General features: G+C 38.6%; 1 protein-coding gene across 1 annotated transcript in view; it reads left to right on the top strand.

Annotated features, from left to right (window-relative positions):
- The window catches only part of DGKK (diacylglycerol kinase kappa), a gene marked incomplete at both ends in the record, with an annotated part of 118,241 nt that overhangs the window by 91,470 nt on the left and 13,857 nt on the right, over positions 1-12,914 (top strand). Inside the window, 5 exons of the mRNA XM_080910888.1 lie at positions 5,322-5,421; positions 7,024-7,252; positions 8,823-8,930; positions 9,327-9,423; positions 10,877-10,984. Coding sequence (XP_080767014.1) covers positions 5,322-5,421; positions 7,024-7,252; positions 8,823-8,930; positions 9,327-9,423; positions 10,877-10,984 — 642 coding nt within the window. The remainder of the gene's footprint in view (positions 1-5,321; positions 5,422-7,023; positions 7,253-8,822; positions 8,931-9,326; positions 9,424-10,876; positions 10,985-12,914) is intronic.

Raw genomic sequence — 12,914 nt, 5'->3', positions numbered from 1 at the left:
GTACTCTATTTCCTGCTCACCCACTCTGCTCCTTGTGTGTGACTAAGCTGTGTTCTTTGAGCTTCCTGTTCCTGCTACCATGTTTTCTCTACCATTATGGACATCTAGATGCTCAAACCATAATCCAAGATAAACTTTTTCTTAAGTTGTTTTTGGTCATGTTATTCTATCTCAGCAACAGAGAAGTAATAAACTAGCTATTGTAATGAGGGTAGCTATGAACTTAGATGAGCATATGTCTCGGTAGTAGAAATAGAGTCCTTTGGATATACACCCAGAAGCTGGATAACTAAGTTATATGGTAAATCTATTTCTAGTTTGTTGAGGAACCGCCACACCGATTTTTATAGTTGTTGTTCCAATTGGCTCCCATTAATAATGCATTGAGGGTTTCTGATTCCCTACATCTTTGACAACACTTATTTTCTCTTGTTTTAATATGTCTGGGGTCAAATGAAATCACAAAATAGTTCTAATTTGTATTTCTCTGATAGGTAATGGTGGTAAACACTTAAATTTTTTCTTAACTATTTATATTTCCTCTTCTGAGAAAACTTTCTTCATGACCATAGCCCATTTTTTGTTATTAGTTTATTTTATGTATATGAGCACACTATCAGAGTCTTCAGACATAACAGAAGAGGGCATGGGATCCCATTACAGATATTTGTGAGTCACCGCTGGGAATTGAACTCAGGACCTCTGGAAGAGTTGTCAGTGCTCTTAACCTCTGGGCCATCTCTCCAGCCCCCATAGCCCACTTTTTAATGGTATTGTTTTCTTGGTGTTTATGGCTTTTATCCCAAATTTTATATATTCTAGACACTCATCCTCTGTAAGATGTAAAGCTGACAAAGATTTTTCCTCATTATATAAGCTGCCTCTTCAGTTGATTAAATTTCCTTTGCAGTACAGAAACGTTCTAGATTCATGAATTGACATTATTGTTGGTCCTGTTTCCTGAGTTACCGGGAGCCCTATTCAGAAAGTTCTTGTCTGAGCTAGATCCTTAGATACATTACTCACTTTTTCTTCTAGAACCTTTAGAGTTATTGGTCCAACATTGATATTTTGAACCATTTGCAGTTTATTTATGTGTGGAATGAGAGGAAAAAAAACAAATTTCATTATTCTACAGGTATATATCCAGTTTTCCAACATAATTTATTAAAGATGCTATCTTATTCCACATGTAGTTTTGGTGTCTTTATTTAAAAAAATCAAATCACTGAGCTAGTTGTGGTGGCATATGCCTTAAATCCCAGTACTTTGGAGGCAAAGGCAGGTAGATATCTATGAGTTCAAGGCCAGCCTCTTTTAAATAGAGTTTCGGGACAGCTAGGGCAGAAAAACCCTTTATTGAAAAACAAACAACCAAAATGAAAAAAGTCCTAGAGATAATAAGGACACAGGGAACATATCTTAGTAAAAACCAACATAAACTAATCTCATCACCAGCACCATCCTAAATGGAGAGAAACTCAAAGCATTTCCCCTAAAATCAGGAACAAAACAAAACTGTCCATTCTCCCTATTAACATAGTACTAAACTCTTAGCTGGAGCGGCAAGACAAGTAAAGGCCATAAAGGGGATACAAATAAAAAAGAAAGAATCAGAGGCTAGAGAGATGGCTCAGTGGTTAAGAGCACTGACTGCTCTTCCAGAGGTCCTGAGTTCAATTCCCAGCAACCACATGGTGGCTCACAACCATCAGTAATGAAATCTGGTGCCATATTCTGGCCTGTCTAGAGACTCACATATATAAAATAGTAAATTTTGAAAAGGAAAGGAGAGGAAAGGAAATCAAAGAATCTGCTATTTATAGTTGGTTTCTTTTCTGGCACTGTTTGGTGCTTTGTGTATCTCTTACACCTAGATGAGTGTCTCTTCATCTCGGTTTTGGAAATCTTCTATGATCTTATTAAAATCATTTTCTATGCTTTTTGCATGAAAATGTTTTCCTTCTTTTGCCGATGTAGGCTATGCCTATTATGTATTTTGGAGTCCCAAAGTTCATGCATATTCTGTTCACTCATTGTTTTACATGTATCACCATTGACTTTGAATGATCCAATTCTTCTGTTCCAGTTGTTCTCAACCTGCCTAATACCATGACCCTTTAATACAGTCTTCCATGTTGTAGTGACTCCCAACCAGAACATTATTTCACTGATACATCATAACTATAATTTTGCTACTGTTATGTATCATAATGCTATAATATCTATGTTTTTTGATGGTATTAGGTGACCCCTGTGAAAAGGTCATTCAACCCTCAAAGGTGTCACCACTCACAGGTTGAGAACTGCTGCTCCATTCAGTCTTCATTACCTAATAGTCTATCTTTCTATTCATGGCTCATCCTATTGGCGAGCCTTTTCACTGATCTAGTATGCTTTTCACTTCTTTTCATTTTTTATTTTTTTATTTCCATTATTATTATGGTTTGAGGTATTTAGGTATGTCTATTTCTTTATTAAATTCTATTTTCTTATCCTGAACTGATTTCCCTGTTTCATTGAGCTGTCTCTTTGCATTATCTTTGAAAATATTGGAATACTCTTTGAGATATTCTTACATATATGAAATTATTGCTTTGCATTCTACAGCTTGAATTTTGTCTAATCCATTTTGCCTAGGGGTCAAAGTATGGGGTTAGTAATATTTTGGAGGAGATATGCTGTCTTGGCTTTTCATGTTACTTGGAGTTTTGTTCTGGGACCAGCCTTCTGGGGGTTAAGATGCATTGATTTTATTTTATTTGTTCCTTCTGGTTGCCACTCTTCTTCCAATAAGTATGTTTGCAGTGCTTAGGAGAGACTAGGTAGCAGCAGGTGTGATGATGTTTTCATCTGTTAGACTAGTGGTCCAGACACCAGGCTTTATCTCCAATGTGAGTGCTGACTACTGTCTGAAGCACCAATCACTATCCAGAGTTCACACACTCTAATAAAACAGTAGGAAGTGATTACAAAACAGATGCTTATAAATTACTGACTAGGGAATAAAGGAACCCCAAAACCGGTGTGTATGCCTGCATGTTAGTATAACCAAAAAGGAAAAGAAGCATAGAGGTAAGCAATCCCATTGAGTGATGAGTGTAATGTTCTTACACTGGAAGTAGGGCTGGGAATGATTGAGGCAAAGGAGAAATAAAGTTAAAATATGGGACTTTGGATTAATGGTCAATTAAAAAGAAGAGGTAAAGAGATGTATCCCAATGCCAAAAACAATGTAATACTAGGGAATATATATGGGGAAAGAGGAAGAAAGAAGCAAACAAAAGCAAGAGTAAAACAGCAAAAGGTGTGAACAGCAGGGGACACTGTTGGCCTGCTGTAATGCCCTACTGTGCATCATACATAAGAAACAGCTGTAGAAGGCAGCAGTGAGGTGGGTGGAGACGGAAGAAACAAGATAGCTGTTCTGAATGTCGTTTTCTTTTGTTTGGGCTTTTTTCCCCCCTCTTTGTTAGAGCCACTGGTTTTTCTCTCTTGTCCTGGTCCTGGCCCTGGTTACACTTGGTGTTAATTTTTACCAGTCCAGTTCTTTCCGTGTGGGCTCTCGGGTTGTCTTGTGTGTAGTTTTCTTGACTCTGTTCTGTGGGCTATGGGTAGCTAAAGCAAACTCTATCTAGCCACACTTGCTGCATTCACTCAAATTCAGAAGCAGCTGCAGGCTCTGTGGTACCCAAAGAACTTCTTAGAGCTTTGCCTAGCTCCCAAGGCTTTACCTTTTCCCACTGAGTTACTGGTGGTAGCCTTGGCAGCACTCACTGGGAAACCCTTCTGTGAAATCCCTACCAACTCCTCTTTTGTGGATATCCTGGTGGGATTCTTTAATCTATGTTACATGATGTAAAGTGGTCATTTGGTGGTGGTACCTGCATTGGTGGCAATCACAGCAGCAAGTTCAAGCCACTAATAGAGATATTGCATGGATTTGGTCGTATGTGATCAAGTAGACTCTAGGACTGGAGATGAAGCTAATTAGATGTTAACATACTTGGTTTCCTTTTAATTCCTTAACTGTAATAAGCTATCCATATTGCCGCATGGCTTCTAGTCTACCATTTTACCGAGAAGTCCTGCTTATTGACTTTTTCGTTTCTAGCATGATTTCAGTTTCACTTTTCTTTAGTATTTTTATGTCTTAATTGAATTCTCTTTTCATAACTTGTATTGACTTCTTTATCTCTTGTTCTCTTAGAGATTATTCTTGTCTTCTTTGAGTTGTTTGGACATACTTATAATCCTTCTTTCTAATTCTTTCTCTGAAATTCTCCCCAGTCCTTTTCATTAGGGTTCATTATTATGGGATTGGTAATTTTTTGTGGAGATACATTTTCTTGAATTGGCATGTCGATTTTGTTTGTTTCTGTCCTGGGACTTGCACACCTGAAGTTATAATGTCCAGTGAGTAGAAACAGGTTCTGGGAGCTGATGCTCTGAAGACTTCTTATATCTCAGGTCCAGGAGTTAGGGCATCCACATAAATATGAGCGGGGTCTCTGTAGACTCCTTACCTCAGGACATCAGGAACTAATGGGTGACAGAAGTCAGGCTCCTAGGTCCCATCAGCCCCAGAAGTTAGGGGACTAGTGGAAGTTTGAGCCAAGTATTCAGGGTCCAGGACCTGTATGCTGTCTAATCACTCAAGCAATACAACCCCCTCCCAGACATTTGGTTCATTTATGTTCTCTAGCACTGTTAGGAGTAAAGGCTCTTGGCCCATGCACTACACTCTCATCTGAGAAGCACTAATAACACACACACAAAAAAAGACATTCCTTTGTGCCACTGCACTTATGCCTTATCACGTAGCCCTTGAACCGGTTCTGATTGACCCACGGTGAAAATGTTAACCAAGCACAGTCTCCTCTTCTGGTCATTTACAACCATCACTAAGAAATGCTGGCAAACCTATCTCAAGTCCATTCTTTCTTTTTTATTTGTATCCCCTTCATGGCCTTCACTTGTCTTGCCGCTCCAGCTAAGATTTTAGTACTATGTTAATAGAGAGGGAGAATGGACAGTTTTGTTTTGTTCCTGATTTTAGGGGAAATTCTTTGAGTTTCTCTCCATTTAGGAAGTGGGATGAAACTGGGCCTAAGTGGGAAAGAAACATACATCACCATATGTACAGGGAAAATAAAACACCAAAAGAAGGATGGGAAGTCGGGAAGTGGACAGAGAAGGAAGGATTTGTTGTGAAAGAGAGACAGAAGGGGGAGGAAAATGTGTAATGATGCTATAATACGAGAGGAGGACTCTGGGTCTCACAGGGTCTAACACATATGCTGTCTACCTCATTTTTCCAGATTCCTGTGCTCAGCAGTGGAAGATTTTGTGGATGATATTGTGAAAGCCTGGAATCAAATAAAACAAAACAGCACAGCAGTGGAGTCTGTGATTTTGAAAGTAAGTGTCCTTTCCTACGGTCTCATCTGTTCGTGAGCCAGGATTCACTTTTTCAATAAAATAGGACGTGTCTCTTACTGGGGAATCATAAAGTGGTGGCAAAGTTAAAAGGCTGCTTAATCTTGATGAGGAAGGCCCAATTTCATCACTTTCATCTTAGCCCAAATGAAGACTGGTGCTTTGATGCATATCCATGCACCTAGTTATATGCCAAGAATCTGCCCACAAACAGACAGTAGTATACATTAAGCATCAGTAAATAGAGCTATGCACCAAAGCATACATAAAGATGCATGCATATACATTTAAAAAGGTGGAGATATTACTCAGTTAGTTGAATGCTTCATACACACACACACACACGGCCACATAATTTAGTTCCAGTGCTGCAAACATATTTATACAATAGAAATGTGCCAGGTTGCAGGGGGTGGGGCATGGCTCAACAGTTAAAGCACTTCCTGTGTAAATGTGAAGACTGAAGTTTGGATCCCCAGAAACACACGTAATTTCTGGGTGAGCACTGTTAATTTTATCTCTGGAAAGTGGAGATGGGATTCCAAGAGCAATCTGGCTAGAGACTATTCATATCAGGAAGCTGGGAATTTGATTCAGAGACCTGGCTCAGCAAATAGGGTCGTAGAGTGATTGAGACTAATCCTGACATTAACCTCTGGTCTCCATTCATACACACACACACACACACACACACACACACACACACACACACACACACACGTGTACCCACATATGCGCAAAACATGCATATACATGAACAGCCACACCACATACACATCAAAAATGGAAAATAAACAGACCCGTAGTCACCTTTGTAACAATATTTAACAATTACATGACACACACTTTATATCAGAGCTTCTTCTAGGTGCTTTTACGTATATCAATTTATATAATATTCACAGCTGACCTCAGATGTAGAGGAATAAAGAGCTTAAGTAAGTTGTCTTATACCACAAACTACTGAGTCAGATGTTATCAAAATGTGGGTCATGATCTTGTTGGGGGTTAAGTGACCCTTTCACATGGGTGGCATATGGAATATCCTGCATATTATATATGTATATAACCTATATATTATGCTATATAAGGATTCATAACAGGAGCAAAATTACAGTTGTGAAGTAGAAACAAAAATAATTTTATGGTTGTGAGTCACAGCATTAGGCAGAATGAAACCTACTGTTCTATGTAAAGTTGAAATAATATGGCAGATGTGCATGCATCCTTGAAATACGAATATGTCTGAAGAGAGATACCAACACTATACAGAGGCACAGCAGCATCCATAGAAGCATGCTTATGAGAATACTGGCAGAAAAATGTTTCCATCTCTCCCTTTCATCCATGGTCCATACAAATTCAAGGGCCATCTTGACATAAGAGAAACTGTGAGCATGCATAGATACCTGAAGTTGCTCAGAAACAAATCCTGTGTGTTTAATCCTCTGCTATCCTTCGGGTGTCGGCATCGCCTGCCCTTCATCACATGTGGAATTCTATGTAGCGTTGCCCTTCAGCCTTCCCCATACCATCCTCATTCTGTCTTTCCTAACAGTACCCATTTCCTTCTTCCCATTCTAGAGCGACTTAATGTATGATAAACTCAGTGTCCTTATTGATCTCCTGGCTGAGGATGCAGTAGTTGCCTCTGCTGAGAGGACAGCCTTAGCATATAGCAGCAGAACCAAAGCTGATGGGAAACCCTTCGTGCCTCAAATAGACCACATAGCAAAGGCCAAACTGGAGTTGGGTGAACGGGCTCAGAAACTCCAGCAATCCTTGAAACTCATCATATTCCAGGTTGAACAAGGTAAGGTGTTTAGAGTTATTGTGACCATGATAGGAAAAAGAAAAGTCTCCTCCTATGATTGGTTTCATGATCTCCCTTAGTCCGGGGTTTGCTATCACCTTACTGACAACAGTTGACAGGATTCTGTGTTAGTGTTGTATTTCAAGTCACCCCTCTGACTGCTGACTTGCAAAGCTACAGTCCAGATAAGCTGTCCTTTTGACTTCTCCTTTCCTGGTCCTACATGTCTTTATTTTTGGAACTGACATGTATCCTAAACAAGTACAATGATGTAAGAAACAAGGCCAAGAGCTCTATCAGCCGCACTTCTTGTGTGGCGTTCACTTTTGCATACCTTACACACTAGCAGTCAATCATAGAGAGCCTGACTTGACAGTGACTGTGATCAATTAGAATTGTTGACAGTTCCCAAACTTCCACAAGTTTCTCATATAGTATTTTAATGAGCTCTTTATCTACATAATGCCCCTTCAAAAAATAAGCTTTAAAAAGGCTGTATGATAAAGTAGATTCTAACTGAGCTATTGGAACTGAAAAAAAGTCCAATATAACACAGAATTCTTTCAAAGTAACCTTTGGTGATCATCCATGGTACCTGTCTCTGCTTTGATTCCTTTAGGAGAAACATTAACCATGTTTCTGAGAATGTACATCTCCCTTTTATACTGTGGAATAATTAAATAATCACTTTCTGTTTCTAGAATTCATTTCTGGGAATTATATAATCATTTTTTGTCTCTATTTCTGTAGCGATAAAGATCAAACTAAATTGACATAGCCATAGCTCCATCACAAGCCATCGTTAGTCTGTCCCTTCAACAAATGTTAAGTTTAAGGGTTATAGTTTGTAGTCACAGGACAAATAAAGGCTTGGCAGTAAGGTAGAGAATGACCATATGAGTCTTGGAACAGCTGAACATATGAGCTACACCACACATGGGCTGACAAAAAAAAAAAAAAAAAAAAAAAAAAGACAGGAAGCTCTTAAATATCCAGAGAATTGATTGAGACATTTGAGAGACCAGTGAAAGGCCAGTAAGATGGCTCAGGGGGTAATGTGCTTGCTGAGCGTGGCTAACAACCTGAGTTTGAATCCCCGGAGCCCATATAAAAGCAGGATGTGGTAACAAACACATCCTCTGACTTCTACATGTGTATTGTGGTATGCAAGGACGTGTGCTCACACACACACACATCATACACACATATATATCACACATTCATGCACCCACATAGTATATGAGTATATAAACTAACAAAATGGGGTAGAAGGCAATCATGGTTTCCACCCTGATAATCCTATCACCCCTCCCAAGTGCCTGCTCACAACTGTGTGCTGTGTGGCTGAAAGGAAAAGAATAATGAAGAAAAAAGCATAGATCTGAAAAAAGACTTGGAAATGACATGACAAAAACTGTGGGAATACAAGTAGCATCATGAAGGAAAACTGAAGTCTCATTGTCTACCTACATATATGTGCTCAGTAACTGTTTGATGAACGTGACCCATCTTCCATCCTTCTCTACTTCATTTCTTCCATATCCCCTTCCCTCTCTCCACTTCTCCATAGTTCTGGATGAAGAAAGCAGACAGAACTTATCAGTTAGGAACTTTACTTCATCTTTGTTCCTGGGAGACGGAGACGACTCAGATGACTATGATCAGAGCCCAAGACACCGTAAGGATCTTTCGTCTCTTATTTTACTCTACAACACTGCCGCCTAGTTTCCAAGGAATAAATACATGTTCACACGTCTGCCTTCACACATGACCCCACTCTCTAGTGGACATTCCTCACTCTTTTCCACAGCAATGAACATGTTAGACACTGTGAAAATACTGGCCGGATGGGAGCCTGGATATGAATTTGTAGCAAACACCTTAGCTCAATGAAAGTCCCTATCCATCTAAAAGGGTCTAAGGGGCCCCTGTAGTGTGAGAGCACTGAAGTTTACTGAGGAGAAAGCCACTGAGCTTGATCCTCACCCAGCAGAAAAAGCAGGGTGGGTTACAGGTAGGGAGAGAGGCTTTTTGTTTGCATCTGTCTCCATGGTGAACTTTTCTGTGTGTTTAGGTTCTCGTTGTGACACCTTATATTCTATACCTTCTCTGAGAAGTGAAGACCTAGATAACCTTGACTTGGAACACTTACATATTTCACCTGAAACGATGTAAGTATGCGACTCTGTGACCGTTTAATGGTGTTTCTGTTCCTCTTGTTGGTAGCATAGTCTGGCAATGTCCAGAGTCAAATTCTGATTCTACTTAACTAATTGTATGACTGACCAAGTTACTTAACCAATGGAAGCCCTAGTTTTTTCCAAAGGGAATGACGATAATTATTGCACTTTGCATATAAGCTTGTTCTATTTGTTAAATTTAGATATAAAAAGGGCTTGCACTGAGCTGCACTTGATACTCATAGTTAAGTGCTATATGCATCAAAAAACATAATAAATGTTAGTTGGCATTGCAGAGGACTTATTTTCCCACAGTTGCTTTTAACTATAAATGGTTGAGGATACAAAAAGCAATAGTCATGTGAGGGACTTGATAGGAAATCCAAGGACAATTCATTATCTTGCCTGTCCCACTTGTCTAAAATATCCCGGCAGCCAAATTCTACCACAGTCATTTTGAGTTCTGCTAGATTAGTTGGGTAAGACATTAGTCAGAGATACTCCAGATCCTTACTGTGGTCGAGGGAGGCAAAAGTGATGCAAGTTTAGTGATTGATTAAACCTCCCTGTGCCTGAAACAGCCAGACATAACTCGCAAATGTTTCATAAATAATTTATTAAAGAAAGCAATTCTTACGTTTCCAACAGCTCCCCCCGGGCCCCACACCTGTCACTTCACCATTCATGTTTGAGGTCTCCCAGGTCTGCCTTCTGAGTTCTGATAAGCAGTCCAGTGGCACATGCTTAACAGCAGTGGTACAAAAGGCCTGTCTGGTTTATTCTCGGTGTAAACTGTCCTTCTGCAGCCTAGTTCAAGCAACTGAGATGTCTTTGGATGCAAAATTGGGAAGAAGCATGCCCTGTTTACATAGGCTGCAATTAGCTCTGGGATGTTCCACTTTGGGGATTGATACCCTAGATGAATTCAGGAAGCTAAAAACTACTTATTTTGCCATCACCACCACCATCCTCGTCATACTCTCTTTTACCAGAGTCTCCTCTCAAATGTGAAATATGTAAACCTTTATTTCCAGGAAGGAGTCGGACATGACTGACACTAGTAACTAGTAACATAGACTTCATAAACAAGATACATTTGAAACTAAGATACTCTATAGTTACTTATGAGATCAGCCCATGAGTATTTCATTCTATGTGGAAAGACTTGACTCATATCTGGGGCCTACAAATACAACTAAGGTTACAAATTTTTGCTTCTTTGATGTGAACCATAATTTTACTAAAGCTTCCGGACTGACTAGACATTTTCTCTCAGAAATGTCAGGCTTACTTTTGGGTACAAATGGACATCTATATATACCTTTCCAGAAACCATATGGCTTGTCCCTCAGTTATTAATTATCATGTGAATGCTGTCTGATGGCTGGTGGTAGTAGTACCCTTTCCCACTTTAGTGTCTGCCTTCTTCCCTGTCTAATTTCAGACGCTTCAAAGAAAAGTGTGTCATGAACAACTACTTTGGAATTGGACTAGACGCAAAAATTTCTCTGGAGTTCAATGCCAGAAGAGAAGAACACCCAGAACAATACAAGTAAGGAGAAGAAGCTCAGCTCTCTGGATAAACACACATAATCATACTACATATACGTATTCCTGTATCAGACAAGCAACAGAAAGACTAAAGCCTTTGGGAAGTAAAATATATAGGTTCTAAGACTAGCCTAGTGGGGACAGTGCATCGAGAAAGCTGGGCTGCTTCATGATAATTGCCCTGGCTTCATGCATTTGTACTTCCATTCCATAGACTACCCTGGGGGATGGCTGTTACTGCTGTTGAGAACTGATTACATTGAACTTTCTTTTATTTCTAAGAGTTTAACTGGGCTCTAATAAGGGTTCCAAATATGGTTTTGCTTGACAGGGTTACTACAAAGTATCCAGGATGCTTCTCTTGTTTCCTAGTGTTGCAGATTGGGTCCTCTTGAGGCACTGATTAGTATTGGCCCATCTAGCAACAACATCTTAAGGCAGCTTCAGAGTTCTTATAAATTGAAAGTATAAGTTAAAATGACCACCCTCCCTCTTCCACTGCCACTAGCATTTCTTTCTCAGAAAAGGCCTGGGATGAGGGTGAACTATATTAGTTTCTCTCAGTTTATTACTGTCTTTTTATTTTCTTATTGATATTTTTTTACACATCTCAAATTTATTATATAGTATAGTATATTTAATATACATATATAAAGTATTTTGGAAAAATAATGGATATTCCAACAATACTTTATTTTAATTAAAAATAAAGATATAGAAATTTTAATCTTGAAAAAGAAAACATTAACTAATTCCAGGTTACATCCTGTTTTCCATGTACTTTTTGCTCATTGTAACTAGTAAGACCTTAATGCAGAGTATCAAACCTTAAAAAAAAGAAAAAAAAAAGCCAAGCACTGACACAATTGTATTTGTATACATTTATGCAAAAATGTTTAAAATTTATTTCTTTTATCTTTGTTTTTTAAAATAAAGTTTAAAAAAAATCATAAAATAAATTTTCAAAAGAATAATTTTATCATAAGAGATTTATTATAATATACTAAAGTAAAAGGAAATTATAGCCATTTGTTGAATCAAATCATTGAACTTATCTACTGAAAACAAGAATAAAATATTCGAGATTTATTTCTGTGCATATTTATATCTTTTTAAGTATAAAATTTCTCAATTTTTATAAAGCCTAGTTAATTTTTTGTCTTTATGGACCATGTCTCTGGTATTATACTAATCTAATTCAAGGTCAGAAAATGTTGTTTTCTTCCAAAATTATGTTGTTTTTATTCTTAGTCTTTGATGTACTTTGAATTATTTTTTCTGTGTATATGCTGTAAGCTAATGTTCTTAATTCATCCTTTTGCATGAAGATAGTGTCTTAGTAGGTGTTCTATTGCTGTGAAAGGACAGTGACCAAGGCAACTCTTATAAAGAAAATTATTTAATTAGGGCTGGCTTACAGTTTCAGAGGTTTATTCCATTATCATCATGGCGGGGAGCATGGCAGTAGGCATGGTCCTGGAGAAGTGGCTGAGAGTTCTATGTCCTGTTCCAGAGGCCAAGAGAAAGAGAAAAACACTGGGCCAGATGTGGGCTTTTGAAAACATCAAAGCCCACCCCCCAGTGACATACTTCTTCCAACAAGGCCACACCCCCTAATCTTTCTAAACCTATCAAAGAGTTCTACCCCCCTGCTCCCTAAGCATTCAAATATATGAGCCTAAATGTGGTATTTATATTCAAACCACCACATTTACCTCAGTACCAGATCTTTTCAAAAAGTTATCATTTTCCCAATTAAATATGTTTGCATCCTTTTAAAAAAATCAATTGGCCATAAAAGTAAAGGTTTGTTTCCCGACCCTTCATTTCACCAATCTTTTCATCCATCCTGCTCAAGTAACACGCTACTTTAATAACTATAGTTTGAAGCAACTTTAGAGATAGGGAGATGAACGTCTTCTAACCTTGTG

Source organism: Micromys minutus, assembly GCF_963924665.1.
Source record: "Micromys minutus genome assembly, chromosome: X".
NCBI classification, from domain to species: Eukaryota; Metazoa; Chordata; class Mammalia; order Rodentia; family Muridae; genus Micromys; species Micromys minutus.
Note: the sequence above shows the minus strand (reverse complement) of the source record. Positions and strands in the feature narration are given on the sequence as shown.